The 23,631-nt window shown below is 37.3% G+C and overlaps 2 protein-coding genes across 8 annotated transcripts in view; one reads left to right on the top strand and one right to left on the bottom strand.

Moving 5' to 3' along the window:
• The window catches only part of LOC307183458 (uncharacterized protein), a 921,334-nt gene that overhangs the window by 235,196 nt on the left and 662,507 nt on the right, over positions 1 to 23,631 (top strand). The gene's annotated exons all lie outside the window — the stretch shown is intronic.
• On the bottom strand, positions 22,130 to 23,291 carry LOC307184441 (C1GALT1-specific chaperone 1-like; the record flags this gene model as incomplete). Its single annotated transcript, XM_079917966.1, has 1 exon — positions 22,130 to 23,291. One exon carries the CDS (start codon positions 23,289 to 23,291, stop codon positions 22,335 to 22,337), a length of 957 nt encoding a protein of 318 aa, XP_079774092.1. The 3' UTR covers positions 22,130 to 22,334.

Below are 23,631 nucleotides of genomic sequence, written 5' to 3'. Positions count from 1 at the left end.
GTTCTGTGTGCACTAGAGAAAAAAGTGTAATCTGCTGTTTTTGGGTGGAATGTCCTATAAATATCAATTAAATCTATCTGGTATATTGTGTCATTTAAAGCTTCTGTTTCCTTATTTATTTTCATTTTGGATGATCTGTCCATTGGTGTAAGTGAGGTGTTAAAGTCCCCCACTATTATTGTGTTACTGTTGATTTCCTCTTTTATAGCTGTTAGCAGTTGCCTTATGTATTGAGGTGCTCCTATGTTGGGTGCATATATATTTAGAATTCTTATATCTTCTTCATGGATTGATCTCTTGATCATTATGTAGTGTCCTTCCTTGTCTCTTGTAACATTCTTTATTTTAAAGTCTATTTTATCTGATATGAGTATTGCTACTCCAGCAGCTTTGTTTTGATGTACAGTTGCATGGAATATCTTTTTCCATCCCTTCACTTTCAGTCTGTATGTGTCCCTAGGTGTGAAGTGGGTCTCTTGTGGACAGCATATATTTAGGTCTTGTTTTTGTATCCATTCAGCAAGCCTGTGTCTTTTGGTTGGAGCAATTAGTCCATTCACTTTTAAGGTAATTATCGCTAAGTATGATCCTATGACCATTTTCTTAACTGTTTTGGGTTTGTTTTTGTGGGTCCTTTTCTTCTCTCGTGTTTCCCACTTAGAGAAGTTCCTTTAGCATTTGTTGCAGAGCTGGTTTGGTGGTGCTGAATTCTCTTAGCTTTTGCTTCTCTGTAAAGCTTTTGATTTCTCTGTCGAATCTGAATGAGATCCTTACCTGGTAGAATAATCTTGGTTGTAGGTTCTTCCGTTTCATCACTTTAAATATATCATGCCACTCCCTTCTGGCTTGTAGAGTTTCTGCTGAGAAATCAGCTATTAACCTTATGGGCGTTCCCTTGTGTGTTATTTGTCATCTTTCCCTTGCTGTTTTCCATAATTTTTCTTTGTCTTTAATTTTTGCCTTTTTGATTACTGTGTGTCTCGGTATGTTTCTCCTTGGGTTTTTCCTGTATGGGAGTCTCTGCGCTTCCTGGACTTGGGTGTTTTTTTTCTTTCCCATGTTAAGGAAGTTTTCGAGTGTAATCTCTTCACGTATTTTCTGTGGTCCTTTCTCTCTCTCTTCTCTTTCTCGGACCCCTGAAATGAGAATGTTGTTGCATTTAATGTTGTCCCAGAGGTCTCTTAGGATGTCATCATTTCTTTTCATTCTTTTTTCTTTATTCTGTTCCGCAGCAGTGAATTCCACCTTTCTGTCTTCCAGGTCACTTATGCGTTCTTCGGCCTCAGTTATTCTGCTATTGATTCCTTCTAGTGTATTTTTCATTTCAGTTATTGTATTGTTCATCTCTGTTTGTTTGTTCTTTAATTCTTCTAGGTCTTTGTTAAACATTTCTTGCATCTTCTCGATCTTTGCCTCCATTCTTTTTCCGAGGTCTTGGATCATCTTCACTATCCTTATTCTGAAGTCTTTTTCTGGAAGGTTTCCTATCTCCGCTTCATTTAGTTGTTTTTCTGCAGTTTTATCTTGTTCCTTCATCTGGTACATAGCTCTCTGCCTTTTCATCTTGTCTGTCTTTCTGTTAATGCAGTTTTTGTTTCACAGGCTGCAGGATTGTAGTTCTTCTTGCTTCTGCTCAGTTTTAATTAGTTTTAAACGCTTAAGCATCATCCAACATTATTGACTACTCCTCATTTATTGAAATTAACTTTTCCTTGGTAATGGAAGTAATATATCCTGGTTTTCCCACCTCCCTCTTTGGCATTTCATCTCACATCTCATTAGGGACTTTTTCACCTCATGTTAACCATTAATTTTGGAATTCCTCAAATCTCATTTGTAGGCCTTTTTCCTTCTTATTCTACACACTTATCTTAAGAAATCTTACCCTCATCGATGGCTTCGTTGACCATGCATCTATATACTGATGACTCCCAGATTTGTTTTTCTAGGCCAGACCCATTTTCTAACCATCCATACATTTAGGCATCTCTCAAATCTAAGGGTTAACTTGTCACTCTCCCCTATCCCCCAGCATAAATCCAATGTATTTACCTAGTTTATTTACAAATAGATATTAATTCTATAATAGCTCTGTCAAAGTCTATTTATCTCATCGGAACCTTGGTTCAAGTTGCCATTTCCCTGCCTGGACAACTCTAATTATTGTCTCACTGTTGTCACTAAATATATATTTAACAGGATGTGCAATGGGACTTCTCTAATTGTTTTGGAAGTTTTGCCAAAACTCCAAAGTGGAGACAATTAGATGAAAGGTACTCCTTAATTCTGATGTGCTCCTGGTTATCTCTGTAATTTGTTAGACAATCCACTTCATGATATCATCCAGCTTACATAAGAGAACTGTGGAATTTACGAAGGAGATTCAGAGATGAAGAAAGTATTTCTAGAACCCAGATACTCTCAGCATAAGGATATTATTCTTAGTTTTGGGAGTTTGTAATTTCTCAGTTTATTCAATCTGGCAGTGATACAACAGATTATTAAAAAACATTATGGCTATTTAGAGCTAATTTTATTTGCTTACCTCTCTCCTAAGACTCTTGCCATTCCCTCTGACTGTAGGCTTTATCTTCCACTTGGAGTAAAGGTTTTACTGCTTTTCTAGCTTCTGAATTTTTAGATATAGTTTTATAGAGATTGGCATACCTTTAGAGGCAAAATTCTGTAGCCTCTCTTTACCTTGCAGTTCTCACACCTTACAAAAATGATGTGAAGTATTCACCATTAACCATAGTATGTATGTGAGGTCATGAAGGCAGCCAGTGAGGAGAAATTCCTCTTGAGATTTCAGTTCCTCTATTCATGATCTATCTTTCGTACTTTGACCATAAGAAGTGCCAACTCAGTTTGTTTCCCAGTAAACTATAATTTCCCAGAATTATCCAACAATTATACAGTTTTAAAAGTCATGTGGAAATGCATCTCTTGTCTGCTTAATTGTATTCTTGTTGTGGTTACTGATTGTTTGACAACATCAGAACATTCTTCTATCATCCGTCTTCCCAGCACAGCCTCTGCAGAGAAGCTACATTCTTAGTTCCATAAAACTCACCTAGATAAAAGGGGAAAATTAGATACACTGGGCAAGGACAAGAATATTGGAAATTAATGCTGATTCTTTCAAATATACTGATCTTTCTGATCTTCTCTACTAAGCCAAATGGCATTTGTTATATAAGTTTTTCAAAAAGTACAAGTATCAAAGACATCTGCAGATGTGGGAGGTTGTAAATGACTGTACGTGTAATTTTTTCCAACCATAGATGGTTCATAAATGGTAATAAAATACAGCATACAGTGTATCTTCGTGAACTACATCACATTTATGAGGGTCTCTTTGATGAATTGGACCATACAGAGTGCATTGCAAGAGACAATGGAGAGTACATGGCGAGTGTCATCGTGGCTACATAAAAGTTTTGTTTGAAGCCACGAAAATTAAAACAATAATTATTTTTGTTTTCCATGATACAGGATGGCTTTAAGTCTCAGAACATGGTTGGGGAAGACAGGAGAATGTACTAGCACATTTCACAGCAACAAGTGTTGCCTGAATAAGATGCATCAAATCACACTTATTTAATTTAAAGTAACTCAGAGATGTCAGTATAAAAGATAGCATAGTTATAATTTCAACAACTGATTTGTTTTGAGCTGTCTCATTATTTAAAAGTTCCAACAAATCAGAATACTGGATTTTTAAGACAATGAAAATCACTCTATCAGTTAGGTTTTGTTCCTCTTGAAGAAAGACCTATATAGATAATTTATTTTAATACTTAAAATAGCATTTATGTTCTTGTTTTTTGTAACTCCAAAGAGTTTATACTTCAAACACAATCTTTATAAACTATGTAGCTCATGACAGGTGCACAGTCAGCTATTAACCAGAGATTTCAGGCAGCATAATCAATCAGAATAATAATTCCTATCTAAAAGGGGAGAAGGGCTTCCCTGGTGGTGCAGTGGTTGAGAGTCCGCCTGCCGATGCAGGGGACACGGGTTCGTGCCTCAGTCCGGGAACATCCCACATGCCGCGGAACGGCTAGGCCCGTGAGCCATGGCCGCTGAGCCTGCGCGTCCGGAGCTTGTGCTCCGCAATGGGAGAGGCCACAACAGTGAGAGGCCCGCATACCACACACACACAAAAAAAAAATAAAATGAAATAAAATAAAAGGGGAGGAAAAATCCTTTTATCAGTTGTCAAATAAATTTAGAGTGGGCAATATGCTTATTAACCTGAATTATTTGGATAATTGGGGACTTTAAAATTGATTTGTAGTACTTTAGTGAAAATGGCAGTTTAAAGACTTTTGAAAATTCTTTCCTCCAAAAGGCAATGAGAAAACTGGCAAAAATTGTCAGAATCAAAATTTTCAGAACTCTGGAAATTAATAAAAGGCAATCCGAGTACATTTATTCAAGAAGCATGGCTGAATCTCAGTAAGAACAGAGCACTCTGTGATTTTTAACTTATCATAATCCCACCTTCTAATCTCCAGCTCTGTGGTAGACTTGAAAACCATCACTGTGTAATCACAGTGAAATGAGCAGCCTGACAGCAACTGGAAGGGGTATAAATGGGTAGTAGCTCCTTCAAGAACTAGTTTCCAGAGCATTGCCATTTTTTTTCCTATTTGGTTGTTCAGCAGGAGATCCTGCCTGCAAAACTGTCATTATTTGAGCTCAGTCAGAGATCACCAGTGCAAAAAAGCCTCTTCTCTGAGGGTACTTGTCAAAAACACAGGAAATTTCTTAATTGCACAGCTGCCTGATGCAGTGGGTAACTATTGGGGCAAACAGTATATCAGCCATAAAGCTGTAAAGGAAAATGGAGGAAATAAGATTTCCACAGGGGCTTTGAAAAGTGTTAACATATTCCTGGGAGTCTGTAATGCCATGTACATGCATAGAGATGCGAGTATGCTCAGAAAAGACCCAAGAAGGCCCTAGGTTTTCACTTCTGGTTCTTTTTGAGTCTCTGTGCAAGCAGGAAGTGAAGGCCAAGACAGAGTTTTCAAGTGCTGGGCTAATTGTGGTAAAGTATTACTGGAGCTTAGTGAGAATTGGAGCCATAAAGAAGGGGTCACCCAGGAGGAACTTTAACATCCCATTAGCCAAACCTAGCTGGAAGCCAGGTGGTTTGGGAACCCAGGATGTGTCCAAATCTAAGACAACAGTACCCATAGAGGTAGGTCTAGCTCTTGCCATAATGCATTTGTCAATTAAGAGGAAATGCTGACAAAACTTCTTTTGGAAGATTGTCAGACTCCGGGGGAAAATAATCAAAGCCCTCAGAGAAACAAAATGATCCCAGGTTGTCATAGACTGGACGGCAGCAAGGGGATTGGCTGCAAATGGACACAAAGTTTTTGGGATAACGGAAATATTTTATATCTTGATTGTAGTGTTGGTTAAATAATTGTATATTTGTCAAAACTCTTTCAACTGTACACTTAAAGCTGGTAAACTTTTTGTATGGAAATATGCTTCAATAACCTAGACTTAAAAAAAAGAAAAACAAATGCCTGCTAAATAATAAGACAAACAACACAACTAATAATGGGCAAGAAAATAAAAAAGACAATTTATAGGAGAGAGAACTTTAATGGCTCTCCCTTACCCACAAAAATAAGAAAGTATTCAAACCCTAGAATAGTCAGTAATATTTAACTTTATACAATATTGGGTAACACTTCATATCCTATTGACAAAAATTTTGAATATGTGTTGTATAAAATGTGGAAAAGTTAAGACTTCAGGGTAGGAATGTAATTTGGAAAAATACTCTTAGAAAACAATATAAGAGGATCTTGAAAATGATATATGTCCATTCCATATGACCCAGCAATTCCATTTCTAGGCATATACTATGAAAAATTTTGTATCTCTATAATAGGAAATCTGAATAAGGAGCTTATACCAGCCTTGCAGTTTTTCTACTTGCACTTTTCTGAATCTGTAAAAGATCTTCATATGGTTGGCTCTCCTTTTCATCAGTGTTAGTAGAAACATTGCTTCTACTGTGAGGCCTTCCCTAACTATCCAATGTAAATTAGAACTTTTTCCTACCTAGCAGGAGAGCAATGACCTTTTCTACCTCCTTTTGTAAATAGGACCTCTAACAGAGCCTGGCATATTAGACACTCAAATATTTAATGAGTGATAATATTGCTTGTTAAAGCAAAATACTGGAAACAAATTAAATGTACATCAATATTAGATGCCATTATATCAGATATAAAAATAACTAGAAATTAAAGAGTATGCACTAGGTAAAAAACATAGTGCTAAGTGAAATAAATCAAATTGTCAATGTCAAATTGTATGGTTAGTATTAAACCATTTAATGTAAATTTAAAAGCAGCATCCTCTAGACATTGCTACTCAAAATATGTTCTGAGAATCATTGTGGGTGTGTGGACTGTTCCTTATGGCCCATTATGAGAAATCAGGAATGAGTTCATAAATTTTATGGCTATTTGATATTGCCACAACATCCAAGTATGCATTCAGTGGATTTGTCTCATTTAACAATTAAGATATAGACTAGTTTAGTGTAGTTGAACTCACTAGTGGATTGCTTGTGGCTCAAGCTACGTATCACAAACCTATGGTAGCATCAGACATGGTCTGCAACAGATTGTGGAAAACACAAAAGTATAAACTAGAACACTTTACTCTTCATTATTTTATATACATTCATTATATTCAGTATTCATTTTATATATTCAATAGATATACATGGCTTTCAGACAATATATTGTTATGCCTATGTATGAGAAGTATGAACACTGGAAAAATACAGACACTAAATTCATGCAGCGATTGTAGGTATGTGCAGGATTGGTAGAAGGAGACTAGGAAATGAAAATAAATGAGGTTTTATGTTTATCTAGTATGCTTTAATCTACTTATTAAAAGAAAGATAAGGCAAATGTGACAAGCAGTTATTAATTCTGGGTGTAGGGTATTTGTTTTTTTATATTATGATTTACACTTTTATGCATTTTTCTCAAAATAAAACTAATAAATAAGAAAGGAATTCTTCCAAATTAGAACAGGAAGTCAACTGGCTCCAAGAAGAATGTCCTTAACAAGAGGAATGGAGTGGATTCTAGTAATGGAAAAATCAACTAAAGAGCTGGGAGGCATTAATGAAACGGTGAAATAACATCTGCTTCTTATCTCACAAAAGGGAGAAAAAGCCAGTTGGTTTCCAAGGGGAAATAAAAAGCTCCATGAGAAATACATGGTTCAGATTTCAAGAAAATGATCATATGGTTTTACAGATCAAAAGCAGTGTAAGGAAAGAGCCATAGTTTTCCTAGTATGTTAGGAAGATCTTTACATGGCACAAAGATTGTGACATTTAAAACAAAGAGAAGAAAAGGTTATCCCAAAGCTTGCTGGGTTCCGTAGTAAATATTTACACAGTCATGATAATGGAAATACTATTTATTGTTTTTCAATGTTTAGAGTTCTATAAAACAAATATGGATGATTTAAATATGGTGACAAAATAGGTAATTTGGAGCAATCTTTCTATTGAGGACAATGGGAAAATCTGGTCAAAATACATTTAAAAGTGTACTTAAAGTAACTGAAATGCTAACAAGGTATGAGAATTACCAGGCCAGTATTTGGGAGCGAATAAAGGATCTGCACATAAGGATATTTTTCTCCTGGGTATAGTCACTGATTCTGTGATGGACAAACATGAGACCCAGCAGCATTTTTGACAGTGAGGTTAATAAGGGATACACTGGCGTCCAGATTTCCCAGGTGGGATTTGTAAACCCTGATGAGTTCAATTACACTGGGTTGAGATCCCAAATGTTGTTGCATTAAAGGGGTAAGGGGGAACAAGTGAGTCTTGCAAACATAGACAAGTAAACCATTGGGATAGAATAGAAAGCTTAGAAACAGACCAGTGTACATAAGGACATTCGATTTATGGCAAAGTCACAAAGGATCAGTCTTAACAAGTGATAATGAGAAAATTGGATATCCATAAGGGAAAAAAAGCAGATCAGTCTGATTCTTACCTCATACCATACATAAAAATAAATTCTAGATGGATGAATTTTAAATCTGAACATGAAAGGTAAAGCAATAAAATTCTATAATATAGTATAAGATACCATTTTCATGAATTTGTAGTAGGAAAATAAGTAAAATACAAAGCACTGTCCTTAATGGACAAGACTGATAAACTTGTCTACATTAGAAACAAGAACTGCTGTCAATCAAGAGACATCAAATTGAAACATCAAGATAAAGAATTAGAGAAAATATTTACAACACATATAACTGACAAAACATCATATCTAATACATATACATGTTTTCGTTTGGATTTACCCTGAAGTGGACCCTGACAAGAGGATTTGAGTATACATAGTTTACATGTGAGCTAATCCTAAGAAGCACTTGTAGGACCTGAGGAAATGAGACAGGGAAGGGGAGAGGGGCACTACAGCACATTAATGAGCAGATTTTTTGCAATTTTGCTCTATTACCATCCCCATTCTTTTGTCTGAGTCCTTGAGCTTGCAAAGTAGGAAGACTGAGTGGGGTTGCAGTGTCAGCAACTCTTATACTTCAGAATTCTCCCAGTCCATCTATGTATAAAGCAAGTGCAAATAAAACATGAGATAAAGATCAAGAAGAAATAAAAGACAAAAACAGCGAAAAACAAATAGTTCAATTTTGGAAATCAATTTTAGTGGGTAAAGGTATCTTGGTTGCTTGGTAGAGGCAAAAGCTCTGAAAGGTGATGTGTAATCCATTTCCTTAAATTCACTTATAATTATTAACCACAAAAATACCTTAGAACTACTAAGAATAACATTACTGTTGGGCATCAAGCAATTTTAATGTCTGCCTCCAGATTTCAGGGAAAAGTTTCTTCTGGACATTACCCTTATTATAAACTATTTTGCTGTGAATGTTATAACTTGCTACAATATTGATGGTCCAAGACCATCAGCTGGGAATTCTTGTTTATTGTCACCCTAGACATATTTTCTGCCATCTCGAAAGTTCCTAACAGGAGTTTTCATTACATGAAGTCAAGTAGAGTATCATGAAAAATGGTAGATATTAAACACTGATAGTTAAAACACAGTGCATTAGAGAGTCATAAATCAGCAGGAATAGTAGTAGACATAAATAGGGAGATTTTCTTTCTAATGCACTATTATAAACATGCAGTCAAATGGCATGGGAGGCTACTGAGTGTATTCATTTCCTTTTGTAGCAGTTACAATCTTCCATCCTTGTGTGAAGCCATAAGGACACAGGGCTGATGCAGAGAATGCTGCTCTGAGTATCTCATGATCTGTGGTGTGACTCAAGCCCAGAGGCTAATGTAAGTTTAGCTCATAGGCACAACCAGACCCCCATTAACATTTGCAAAAAGGACTGTCTTGTGAATTATGCAGTGATTTCCAGCCTGTTAAAAGAACTTCATAAAAGAAATTCTTGGAAAAGTATCAGTTTGATGTGCCATTGTTTAAATGCCCTAGGGAACTGAATGCTCTACAGACATCACTGCTGGAAAAAGTGTTGTGAATGACTTTGAAGTGAGTCATGTGTGTATCATTAGCCAATTAGCAGAAACTACTTCTTATGTGGCTGGGCACAGTGAATCTTAGTTAAAGAACAGTGAGTGTACTGCAAAGATTAGCTGTTCCAAAATAAATTTCCCAAGGGGCCTGTGAGCCCCAGCTGGAGTGACATGACAGTCTCACTTTATTGTGAAATAATATCCTATTAATTAAGAACTGAAGCAAAAATTGGTGTACTGTCATCCAACCGTCTCCAAGCTAAACATATTGAATAAATCAGTAGCCTAGCTTGTCCAAAATGCAACGCTTGTTTTTTTAAAATATTTTACTTTTAAAACATTGTGAGGAATTCAAGGCACATTTCATGAGCAGAATGCAGTGGGACAAACGTCAGAAGGTCTGGTTCTCAGAGCCATGTCTAGCCACAAGCTGACTGGGTGACTCTGGCAAACTGTTTTTCTCTGATAAGTTTATCTTCCAGTAGGAGTTCTGTGGCACCATATAAGTTTTAAGATCCCATCCAGTTCTCAAATTCTATTAAAATGTATGGTATGAAATTGCAATATTTGACTGATTTTGCCTTCAGAAATCCTATATCATGTGGTTCAACCTGAATTATTATAATATTGAGAGGATTTATGGATGCCTGTAAAAATCTCCTTTGAGACTTTTTGACATGGAAGATTGAATATCCTAATTTATGACTACAAGTAATGTAACCAAGCAAGAAGCATTGTGTGCCCCTGGCATGTAAAGCAAAGTAAGGGTTTACTGCAGGGTACCAAGCAAGTGAGTGGGAGACAAGCCTGGTCTTTGAGTTAGGGGTTTTCAAAAGGGGATGAACAAAGAGGCTGGGATTAATCATCGTCATGTGACATTTCTTAATCATAGTTTCAGGAGTCAGAATGTCTATGGTTTATGGTGGTCTATGACTTGGAGGTCTGTGAGATCATCTTGCCCTGGAGAAACAACCTGAGTTTGTCCTTTAACAATGTTATCGACAACAGCAATTTTAGTCATCTGACTCTGGTTGACTGGTGTTCAGTTAGCATAGGATTGGGGTCAGAGGGGACAAGAAAGGTAATAAAGTTTTTCATAGAGAGGTTAATCATAAACTCAGCAGGGGAACTCAATCTTAGGGGCACTCGGCTTCAATCCCCCCTTATGTTTTAATTTTCCCCAAATCTTAGAAAGAAAGGGGCGACGACTGCTCTGGTTACTTCCTGCTGAAACACAGTATAGTTCTGCCTCAATTTGTTGAATGGAAATTCTGTACACCAAGCCACAACTATTCCCACGTTCCATGTTTTGGATCCGAATCTTACATGATTAAGATCTTAGTCCCTTGGTACACCATTTTGATGCAACAGCTTAAAGCACATTTTATAATCAGGTACCCAATTAGAAGTAGGAGGAAGAGTGACAGCCTGCACTTTAATAAACCTTGGAAAATAAATCTTATTCTCTGGGGAATCCAGAAGAGTATTCCTGAAAACTAGCCTGGACCTGGCACTTCTGTGTAGACTTACAGCCAGGTAGCCAGCTGCCTAATTCTATGTAAGTAGATTTTAACTTCTGATGTGTTTTTTTTTTAAGATTTTTTTTTGATATGGACCATTTTTAAAGTCTTTATTGAATTTGGTACAATATTGCTTCCGTTTTATGTTTGTTTGTTTTTTTTTTTGCCACGAGGCACCTGGGACCCCAGCTCCCTGCACCCCTGCACTAGAAGGCAAAGTCTAAACAACTGGTCCACCAGAGAACTCCTCTGATTTGTTATTAATGTATACATTACAAGAGCTATTGGCCACAACATATATGTCTCCTTTTTCTGCTGGAATCTAGTAGAAAGCAATTTTAGTGTCTAGTACTAGTCTTGCTGAAAAATATAATGCCTTCTGCTGGGAGGGTGTGGCTTAAACTATCTTGCTTATTACTACTCCTAAAGTAGGAAAAAAATTTGATAGTTACAAGAGGAGACCTTGAGACCAAAATGTTGCAGTTGGAAGCTACTAGCAGCTATTGTTTTGAAAATGGCTGGGGGTGTCCTTGATTCTGATACAATTCAGAAAATTCAGGTACTCAGTAATACAGGAACACATCTGAAGCCACATCTACAATGGCCACCCAGCTCTATTTTGGATGCCTGAATCACAGTTTCTCTATTTTGATTTTTAAAATGCATTCTTTTTCCTAATGGTTAAAGCAGACGTACCATGCATGTTTGATAGGCCACAAAACAGGTTGTTCTGGTTAGCATAAAGTTTAAGTCAGGTCATGTATAAGCCAGAATGACTTTCCCATAGCTCAAAATGTGAGAATTTCTTCTATCATTTCCCCTTTGTTTGCAAATCTTTCAGAACAAAGCATTGATGATCAAAATACTTATCCTTTAATGTCAGAGTGGTTGCCATGGATTCATGTCCCTTGGTGCTAGGCCTCCTTTTTGTTTGTTTGTTTATTTGTTTATTTGCCTAGTTATCCATGTTGGAGGAAAACTAATCAGACATAGTGAACAAGCTCAGAGGTATGCTAATGGGGAAACATTTTATAGGCTATACAATCATTTTATAGGCTATACAATTTATCAGTTATACTGAATTGTCACACAAACATTGTGCATGTGCTTTTAGGAGTAGACTTAAAGCAAGCAGTGATACATGAGTAGTTATTCTCTGACAACTACACTAGAGAATTTTCTTCTCATCTTGAACATTGGGGGCAACAGTATGTTTAGGAGCAAAACAATAACTTTCAATTTTGATCGGGAGGTAAACATTTGGTAAACAATCTGTTGAATTAGTAGGATGATTCTTTCAGGCCTGGTCTGGATTCTTGGATCAGTTGTCTACCACCACTGCTGTCATCTTTTTCTCATCCTGGTGTGGGTGTTGTTTGAGGTCAGTAGTCCTTTCTGTAGACCAGTCCAGTGCAGAGGCCCTTCTTAAGTGGGAAGTATGAATTCAAGAGTCAATTTCCTTCAGTTTTATTGAACACAAGCTAGTTAAGAGTACCTGATTAGGGTCCTTACATCTAGGTTAAAGACAGAGTCCTTTAAATGATGTCATTTGCAGTACACATGATCACCTAGTTGTGGGTCATGGGGGCATCTGATCTTCATCCAAAGATAGATGAGTTTCAGAAGCAAATTTAGTATGTCCTTTTATGAATTTTTAAAAAATATTTTAGTTATTTGGTTTTTAAAAACTAATTTATTTTTATTTTTGGCTGCACGTGTGTTTCTCTAGTTGCAGCTAGTGGGTGCTACTCTTTGGTGCGGTGCATGGGCTTCTCATTGCTGTGGCTTCTCTTGTTGTGGAGCACGGGCTCTAGGAGCATGGGCTTCAGTAGTTGTGGCACATGGGTTCAGCAGTTGCATCTTGCGGGCCCTGGCACGGGCCCAGCTGCACCATGGCATGTGGGTTCTTCCCAGACCAGGGCTCGAACCTGCGTCCCCTGCACTGGCAGGCAGACTCTTAACCACTGCACCACCAGGGAAGCCCAAGAATGTCCTTTTATTAATTTAATTAAACGTTAAAATAATGCAACATAGCAATAAGGAGCATTCTAGGATGTAGGTAATAAGGACAAGACCTCAGTAGATACAAAACCTCAAAACAATTGGCACTAAAACATCCACTGAAACAATCTTTTTTTCTCTCTAAAATTACCCTCATTCCTACCAAATATAGCCAAATTAAGACTAATTTGTTTGCAAAATAAGTCTGGTTTCATTAAGCTTGGCATGATATTATATACATAAGTAGAATTGATCAGATAGGCTCTTTTACTTATTTTATTTTATTTTTTATTTTTAAGTTTTTTTTTTGATGTGGACCATCTTAAACGTCTTTACTGAATTTATTACAATATTGCTTCTGTTTTATGTTTTGGTTTTTTGGCCACGAGGCATGTGGGATCTTAGCTCCCTGACCAGGGATTGAACCCCTACCCCCTGCATTGGAAGGTGAAGTCTTAACCACTGGACTGCCAGGGAAGTCCCCCAGGCTCTTTTAAGTTACCTGTGCTGAAACTTTTTATAGGGAATCTCCGATTGAAAGTCTTCTCCAGGCTAGGAAACACATGTCAAGGACTGGCCATCAGATTCTGCTTGCAATATTCATAGATTTGGGTGAATTCCTCTCTTCTCAAGATCCCCAAAATATCTTGAGATTCCTACACCAGTCAGGAGGTGGCCTTCCTTATTTACCTGATAATGTTGTTGGCAGCCTAAGAGTTTCCAATTTCTGGAGGGATCAGGTAGAGAGAAAATAAAAATGTTTCAATTCTGCTTACAAAGGTATAATTTACTAAATTGTAGTATTATAAATGGCTTAAGGGAAAAGGTTTCCTTATATCTGGAAAACACAGATTAAAAAGCCAGCAATATTTCAGAAAAGAAAATATAAAAATTATAACTATTTATCTGTTCACTCAGTCTTATATAATTAATCCTTGATCTTAATCTTTTGTTAGCAGTTTATGAAGCCATCAGGCTTTAATTTCTTACCCAGTTCAGTGGTATGATCTGAAAGTTATCAGAAACCTGTACTCATCAAAAAGTTCTTCCTATGAATCTTCTGGAAGATGAAGCATTTTTGCAAAAGCATCACAGTGAAACAATAATTGTCTATGAATGAAAAATGACTTAAAGGCACAGTTAAAAACCTGATTACAATGCACTTGACAAAAAAACGTGGTTACTGCTGTGGCATACAATGTTTTAAGATAATAACTAGAATCATGACTGATAAATTTTACTGGTACATACCAGATTTTTAAAAACTTCATATAATTTCTAGAACATTTATATTAATAACATTTACTCATATAGTATAACCTAAGAAAGTTTATCACCAGTCATTTGACAATGCTTCCCATGTAATTTATCATACCAAATCATCTTAATTAGTTTAATATTTCTTTGAGATGCTTCAGAGGTCATTTGAAGCATCCCAAAGTTAGCCAGAGGTCAAAAGAACTTCACCTAGAATTTGGTCCTTGGGAAGCTTGTCAAAAATATCAAAAAGGCTTTAAAACACTTGGTCAGATAGGATTATAGGTCCCTGTGAAACAGTACTTATTCACTTAACCAAAGTGACAATAAAAGATTTCAAGGGCAAATACAACAACAAGAAAATTACAACAGATCACTTAAAAGGCAAGGTAACTCATAATTTCTTATCAAAGGCAGCTCAACATTCCAAGAAAACTTTGTTCTCTTAACTAAGAGAAAACAAAATTCAGGTTTTGCATCTCTTTACCTTTAATATTAAAATTCATTCACTCAATTAAATTTATTTTAATTTTAGTCATTCTTGCCCAGACATAAAATTTCTTTCTGAAGATAATTTTTCCTCACAAACCTACAACTTCCTATATCCATATTAATTTATTCTTTATTTTTTCCCATTTAGAAATAAATAGCTTTAGAAAAAATTACTGACTTTTGCCTTAAGAAAATGCATTTCCATTCATTATACCTTCTTTCCTTGCATACAAAGATGATTTTTCATTAATTTTCAGTTTTAATTACATACATTAATTAAATTCTCAACTTTTAAAAACTTTAATTTCTAGTTAAAACTGAGTAAGCAATTATGAACTTTTACATTAGTATTCTGTAGATTGGCAAACTTATAAATACTATTTGTAGTTCCTAATAACACGTGTTTTTTAATAGAAAATTTCTGTGTGACACCAAACATATTTATTAATAGTTCTAAATATCTTTAGTTTCTCTGTAAAAGGAAGCTTATGTTCAGTAATTAATGTTCCAGTGTCTTATTTCATTGGAAATGACCTAGGTATTCCATCATTTAATTTAATGTAGCAAAACTCTAAAGTTTCAAGTTACCAAAATCTGGAAAGACTATTTTAAAGTAGACATTTCTAAAACATAATTATTCCTAAAAAGTTTACCTAAAAGCTCTTATCTGCTTTACATTTAATTTACTTACAAAAATTTCATTATATCAAATTATTTTTATACTTACTTTTATTGCACCTGAGTTTAGAAGTCAAATAAGATCTTGTATCTGTTGAAAATTTGTCAGCAAGAAAAATAACTTTGGAGAGCTGGCATTCAACAGCCTACTTCCCAGAGTTACCATCATGATTAGGATTATGTGCTAAACTTCCCTGAACTCAATTTGAAAAGCCGTAAGAAACAACAAGAGGTTCAAAATCTTATAATTAAAAACTATGATTTCATTCACTTATCTTTATTTTGTAGGATTATTAAGAAAAATAAGTGATGTAGGTAGACTTTATGTTTATTTATTCAACAAACAGTGAGTGTCTGATGTGAAGCAAACACTTTTTCAGATTTTGGGGATCACAGTGGTGAATGAGGGATTACGTTTCTAATCTTCTTGGTGCTTATATGCCAGGGCCTGGAGCTAGACGATGATCATGTGAACAAGTAGATAAGCAAGACCACTATAGCCTGTATAAGTATAAGAAGGAAATTAAGAGAGAGGACCTAGCAAAGGCCATTTAGGATTGGATGGACAAGATAAGAGAGGCCTCACTGAGGAGGAGAAATTTAAGCTGGGGCCTGAGGGAGGGTGATCAGTCATCCATTGAGGAGCTAAAAGATATTCTTTGGAAGCAGAGAGAATGATGAGAAGGAGAGAACTTGGATCATTCAAGGAATAAAGAAATTCAGTGTGGCTGGAGTACCAAGAGTAGGGAGAAGAGAGAAAGGTGTGTACATTGAGATAATAATAATAATAATAATGCCTTGTCCCCTGAGTAGTTTTCTTCATAAAAGAATGTACTGAATTTAGTCATCTGTCGTGAGCTGGTTAATGAGAGTCTGTCCCTGAGAGATGGACCTGTTTCTATCTGCTCACAAAACATTTCTGTGTCTAGGAGGCTGATGGCTAAAATGACAATGTCACAATGCTAATGAAGGTCTTTAGAAGACAATCAAATAACATAATCATTTACAATACACAAATATTTCTATTTAGTAATTCTGTTAAGTTGCAAGTAGGGTATATATGTAAAAAAATGTATATACACACACATACACATACATACAGACATATACACAGTCAATCCTCATTACTCATGTATTTCACATTTGCAAATTCACCTACTCACTAAAATTTATCTGTAGTCCCAAACCAATACTTGGGGCAATTTTTCAGTCATTCACCGAGATGTGCAAAGTGACAAAAAATTTGAATTGCACACATTTCCAATTGGGGTTAAACAAAGCAATGCTTTGCCTTCTTGTTTCAGCTCTCATATTGCAAACAAGTATCCTTCCATGATCTAGTTAGTGCATGATTTGCATTTCTGTGCAAAGAAGAATGTGTGTATATATATATATATATTTTTAAGGGGTGAGATGTTCCCCATTAGTGGAAGCTAAGCACATATTCCCACAAAATCAAAAGCCACTGGGAGAGCCAAGCCCTGCGGTAGACTTAGCATAAGTCATAGCCAGGATCCTATTTTCAGGTGTACGTGTTATTTTATGTTTTAGATTCTTACATTGTTTGGCTTTCTGCTTTATTCCTCTAATCCTTTGCTTCCCTCACTGATCTAGCCAAATGTGTCTGCATGCTCTACCTCACATACCATACGTTTTTTTTTTTGGCTGCTGTGTTTGGTTCATGTTATGTTCTGTACTTAAAATGCTTTGCTCCCTTAACATGCACAAACCTGAATTATTTTCTCTAATTCCCACTCTCCTGCCTCCAGACAGATGTAATCTCTCACTTCCTTAAATACTTAACTACAGTCTGTTCTTCTCTGTGGCACTAATGTGCTGTACATTTGATTTTGATGATTTGGTTACTTGTCCCACTCATTTTTGTATTTTCTGCCTTGCCTGACCCAATGCCTCGAGCGTATTCAACTTATGTCTATAGAATAAAAGTGTTTAGTCCAGTGGTTTTCAATTTTAAGTCACAAGCCTCTAAAAATCTGATTAAACTTGGCAGCAAAAAGAGCAACTTAAAAGTTCTCCTGGGCTTCCCTGGTGGCGCAGTGGTTGAGAGTCTGCCGGCCGATGCAGGGGACGCGGGTTCGTGCCCTGGTCCGGGAAGATTCCCCATGCCACGGAGCGGCTGGGCCCGTGAGCCATGGCCGCTGAGCCTGCGCGTCAGGAGCCTGTGCCCTGCTACGGGAGAAGCCACAACAGTGAGAGGCCCGCGTACCGCAAAAAAAAAAATAAAAAAAAGTTCTACTACATTTCCAGATGTTTGCAGTTTTCTCTCCCATCACTACAACCTTCTTAAGTCCATACTCTTTGTTAAAAAAATGATTTACTCCAAAGTCCTCAGAATGACTATGAAATGTTCATGCCCACAGAAGTCAAGTAACTTGTCCTAGGCTAATGGAAAAGACAGGACTGGAGCTGAAGTTTAATGATTTCCAGGCTAGAGGTCTCTTTCAATGCGGATGCCTTGATCTGGACCATACGAATGCACTCCTGTTGTCTCCAAATGGGGAGACAGGCACCTCAAGGAAACGGCATTCATTCTCAGCACAGACTAATGTGTGGATAAATATTTCTGATATCAACAGGGAAGTAAATACTCATAGAGCCAGATGGAAAACAATGGACAGAGAAGCAGAAAATTGGTTAAAAGCCCAAACTCACCATTTACCATTTATGGGTCTCTAGCTCAGCCAAGTGTTCTGGGAAATCAAGAGGCTAATGACCACAGGGGATCTACATGTGTTTCTGGTTCTACATGTTTTACATTAGGAGGCCCAGGATCAAACACAGTATAACTGGTTTTATCCTATAGAAGGAACTCGGGTAAAGTCTCAACATCTTGGAGTGCAGTCTTGAATGCTTTTTGTGTCTCAATTACTGACTCATTTTTACTTTCTTTGTAGGAGCCTCTCAAACTTTTAAACCTGATTTTTCTGTAGAAGTATGATAAAGATCAGTTCTCTGGAAACATTCATATTGCAAGATGCCCTGAGACTTTATTTCTAATCCTTATTTTAAGGATTATAGAAAGCTAGACTTTGCTTTGCTGTTCTTAAGTCAGTAGCAAGATTGAATTCACTATTCTGCCTTAACTAGTATATCAGGTGACCCTTGATTCCCATCATCACCAATTCTAAGACAGACCACACTTGCTTCCCTTTCCAGGCTTTTATCTGAAGGTGTGGCATCTTTTCTGTATGTACTCTAAGTAGCATTCCAAAAAGGCACTAACCTCAGCTTTTATGGAAATAGGATGTTTTCTGTAATGGCCTTTGTCTTAGCTTTAACTGTGTGTGTGTGTGTGTGTGTGTGTATTTTATACATCTTTATTGGAGTAGAATTGCTTCACAATGCTGTATTAGTTTCTGTTGTACAACAAAATGAATCAGCCATATGCATACATATATCCCCATATCCCCTCCCTCTTGAGCCTCCCTCCCACGCTCCCTATCTCAGCCCTGTAGGTCGTCGCAAAGCATGGGGCTGATCTCCCTGTGCTATGCTGCTGTTTCCCACTAGCTAGCTATTTTACATTTAGTAGTGTATCTGTATAGATGCTACTCTCACTTTACCCCAGCTTTCCCCTCTGCCTCCATGTCGTCAAGTCCATTCTCTATGTCTGCGTCTTTATTCCTTAGCTTTAACTGTATGTATTTTTATAAAAATATTGACTTAAATTCGTATATTCATTTATGTTAGTTGTAGCTGAGGACTTTGATCAGATTAGGCAGATTTTCTCTAATTGGTTAGAGAGACTGGAATTTAAGGATGTCTTCAACTTCTATATTCCTTTCTTTTTTTATTAGAAGATCTTTTTGGTAAAAAAAAAATTGCATTGACTAGTGCTCTGTGATATAGAAATTCAGATATTTGAGTGTTCTATGTGACCCAATTTTAATTGTAAAAAATAAAACATTGGATATATTTTATTGCCTTTTTTCTTATCCATTGACTTATTTTAACTTCTTCATACAAAATCTCCCCCTCTGATTGAAAATGTGCAAAATTTTAATTTTCATAAGATTGAGAAAAAGTAGATTTATTTCTTATATTCTTTAGATTTATATGTAACTATAGGTAAATGAACTAGTTTCACTATATCATTAAAGTTGGTCCATCTTAAGGAAAAGATTGATTTGATGCTTAATAATAAAAAAATTGGGGGGGAAATAATAGGGGAGGAGAAATAGACATCATATCTAGAAGGGAGAAGTTTCAAAAAATTTGTGGCCATCTTTAATCTGCCACATATGGTAAAATAGATGTTAAAATGTGGTAAGAATGCAGAAGAAAACTAAAAGCAGACACACAAACTATTAAAACCTTCCATCAATGCAGAATACTGAGTAATTAGAAAAATAGGATATCCACATTTTCAATAATGATAAGAAGCTAAAACTGATCAAACAAACAAAATGCTGGCTGAAAGTAGCCAAGTGGTATGAATTCTTAGCAGAGTTCACTGAGGTGAAAGATCTTGGCAAGGCCAACAACCCAGCATCTCTTGTTTAAGTATATGTATGGGGATATATTATTGTATTAGTCATGTATTGTTGCATAATAAATTGCCCCTGATGAAAATTATCATCTTGCCATTTTTGTGAGTCAGGAATCTGGGAGCTGCTTAGCTGGGTGATACTGGCTTAAGCTCTCTCAAGAAGTTGCAGTTATACTGTCAGCAGGACTGTGGTTTCATATGAAAGAATGCCTGGGGGAGAATCCAACAATATTATTCATGCCGTTGTTGGCAGGAGGCTTCAGTTTCTTGGTACATGAGGCTCACCATAGGACTACTTAAGACATAGCTCTTCCCCCAGAGTAAGCGATTCAAGAGTGGAGAGTGCACACGCAAATAAAAAGCTCTGATATCAGAGGTGACATGCCATCACTTCTCTCAAATGCTGCTGGTCACAGAGACTGTCCCTGGTACAATAAAGAAAGGGACTAAAAACAGTGCAAATACCAGGAGGCAGGAATCACTGGGGCCATCTTGCAGGCTGGCTACAAGCCAGGAGCCAAAGATAATGCCTTTGCTTTTGGTCTTACTGTTGCATCTAAAGGCCTGTGCTCTCTGCAAGAAATAAGCTTTACTAGTTTATCGTAAACTAAAAGAGGTAGTCCTTTTTGAGAAGACACATGGACTCTTAAGATAAACAGTCTGCTCACTGACTATACAAGTTCTTTGTCACGTGCCCAATTCATGGCCATGGGTTAACTGAAATTCACATATGCCCAGTGCAGTATTTTTTTTTTTTCACTTTTGTAAAAGGTGTGAGGTAGGAAACAAGGCCTAACTTTACTTTACAAATGAGTAAACTAAGGATGGGCTTCAGAAAAAATGTATTGATTTGCTGAAATTACAAGATTTATAGTGGGAGTCCTGGTCTTCTGACCCCCACTGCATCTCATTGTCATTTAAGTAGTTTTTTTTTTTTTTTTTTTTTGCGGTACGTGGGCCTCTCACTGCTGTAGCCTTCCGGATGCGCAGGCTCAGCGGCCATGGCTCACGGGCCCAGCCGCTCCGCGGCATGTGGGATCTTCCCGGACCGGGGCACGAACCCGTGTCCCCTGCATCGGCAGGCGGAGCCTCAACCACTGCGCCACCAGGGAAGCCCTAAGTAGTTTTTAGTTTGACTTTTTCCCCTAATTTTGTTCCTGGTATCTTTCTGGGTTAAAACATCTTGGTTCTGTCCAGGGCTTTGGGAAACTTACGTTCTTAGCAGTTGTTCTAAAGGCAGAGATGAATAATTGCTTGCCAAATATTAGAGGCACATATATTGTGTTCAAACCACACTTTGTTGATCAGGTATTGCCATAATAATGCTGCATAATAAACCAATTAAAAAACAGTGCCTGATAGCAATAGTGTTCTTTCTTATGCTCAATAATCTGCGGGTCAGCTGGAGTTCTGCTCATCTAGACTTGATTGAGCTAGGTAGCTCTGCTTTAGGCTGCAGGTTGGATGGATTTACTTCAGGTTGTAGGCTGGGTTCAGTTCTGTTCTTCATGTGTTTTTTTCTAGAGCCCAGATTGGTTGAAAACAGTGGCTGTCTAGGTTATACTCTACGCATGGCTGGTCACTGCCAAGTCGTGCAAATATGGGTGAGGGCTCTGCTGACATCAGAACCAACATTCCACTGACCAGAGCAGGTCCTATGGCTAAGCCTAACACCACTGGGGCAGGGAAGTGTACTCTAACTAGAGTGAAAGGAGAGGCAGAGTGAATTTTTTTGTTGTTGTTGTTGGGAACATTCCCTTTATTGCTTGGTTGTGTATTTTGAGAAAGCAAATCCACTGGCACTTGCGAAGGCTTAGAACATAAACCAACGTTAGAAGTAACAGAAACACATAGCTAAAAGTTTTACTTTAATCACAAATTCACAACTAGAGATTTCATTTGCGTATCTTAGAAAGCTAAAAAGACATGTTAAATTTTTTAACCAATCAGCAAAAACATGTGCCACACAGATTTTTAATGTTCATAATTTAGAATTTATCACATAAATATATTATTTATAAATATATTCTTTATTTGTAAAATTATTATTATTAAAACATTTCTTTCCAACACAGTTGAAATTCTCATGTGTGTTTTAAGGAAAAAAACGCTACCCTATTTTAAAATGTATTACTAAACTTCAATGTGTGAATAAACCAGTGCCAACAAACTGAAAACGAAAAAAAAAAAGAAAAGAAACATACTGCTGTGTTGGATATGCAGTTGTTACTACAAATAACACCACATGTCCTACACGGTGATCATATACATGCTCTTATTTCTTCTCAGTCATTATCAGAACCATTTGGAGGTAGGAAAACCAATGCATCATTGAAAATATGCCCAAATGCCCTAAGACGGTATACCCCGTACATCATTACATGCATCTGATTAGGCGTCAGTCCATTAAAAGTAACAGCCATATCTGAACAACATCCTTCTACTACCTGGTTGGGGTGATTAGTCATTGCCTCTTTAATAAAAAGCCCAACAGACTTGGTGTTAAATACATCTTTTCCTTCAGCATCTTCTGCATTTTCTGCAAATACTCCAGCGTATTTCAGGCAGACTGCTAGCTGCTTATCTTCAGATATCTTCCAAATCATCCCTTCCTGTTCAGGACACTTTTCAGGAATACTGAGAAGGCTGTTAAGTCTTTTCATTGATTCTACACTTAAGACAATTCCTCCTTCCATACTCACATACTCGAGGTCTCCAGATTTTATAGTGTGGCCTAGATAGAAAGGTTGTGATGGATCCTTTTTTAACAAAAAGTACTTTAAGTTTTCAATAATAGCAAACGTAGTGGCGCGTGCAAGGAAGAACCAGTTGTATTGGTCTCTATATTTATCAAAGGCGTATTTGTAAGCTTTTCTCATCATTAACCACATGTCATTTGTTTCCATGTTAATTGACTCAAACACTTTAACATTTTCAGAACTGAAGAACTCTGCTTTGTCACAGTGTTTGGTCCAAGTCTCCTTCACTGCAGCCCAGAGACTCACATCTTTGGGTTTGACAGGGATGATACAGTATACTCGAAAGCTCTTACCGAGCTCCATGCGTTCATCCTCTGAAATTTTCAAGATATCTTCTTTATTAGGAGCTTGTAGGTGATGATGCTCATGGTGGTGCATTCTATTTCCATGACCAATCCTAATGTGTCCTAGCATAGTGATCAAGGCACAGAAAATGCTTCCAAGCATTACACCCTTCAAAAATGAACTGCTTTCAGAAAGCATTTTTCCCCGCGTCTAGAGCGGCTCAGGGGCGGGCGGTAAAGCGCAGCCGCGCACGGCTTTCCTCTCACGTTCGCGCGCCACTCGGATACGTTCCTGGTCGGGCTGCTCTACATGCAGGCGGTTTCTTCTCGTTGGTGTCGCTAAAGGTGGTGAGGGCCCGGAAGTAGACGCCACAACGGCGCGGGCAGCGGGGCGGGGCAAAGGAGCCCTAGGCCAGACGGAGCCGCCCGCCCGCGCCGACGTCGGAAGGGCCCGCGCGCACGCAGCCGGCAGAGTGAATTTTTATTGAATGATAATTTAATAATTCAATATTAGCTTAGTAGTTTACCCAACTGAATGG

The sequence above is a fragment of the Stenella coeruleoalba genome, assembly GCF_951394435.1.
Source record: "Stenella coeruleoalba genome assembly, chromosome: 3".
NCBI lineage: Eukaryota > Metazoa > Chordata > Mammalia > Artiodactyla > Delphinidae > Stenella > Stenella coeruleoalba.
Note: the sequence above shows the minus strand (reverse complement) of the source record. Positions and strands in the feature narration are given on the sequence as shown.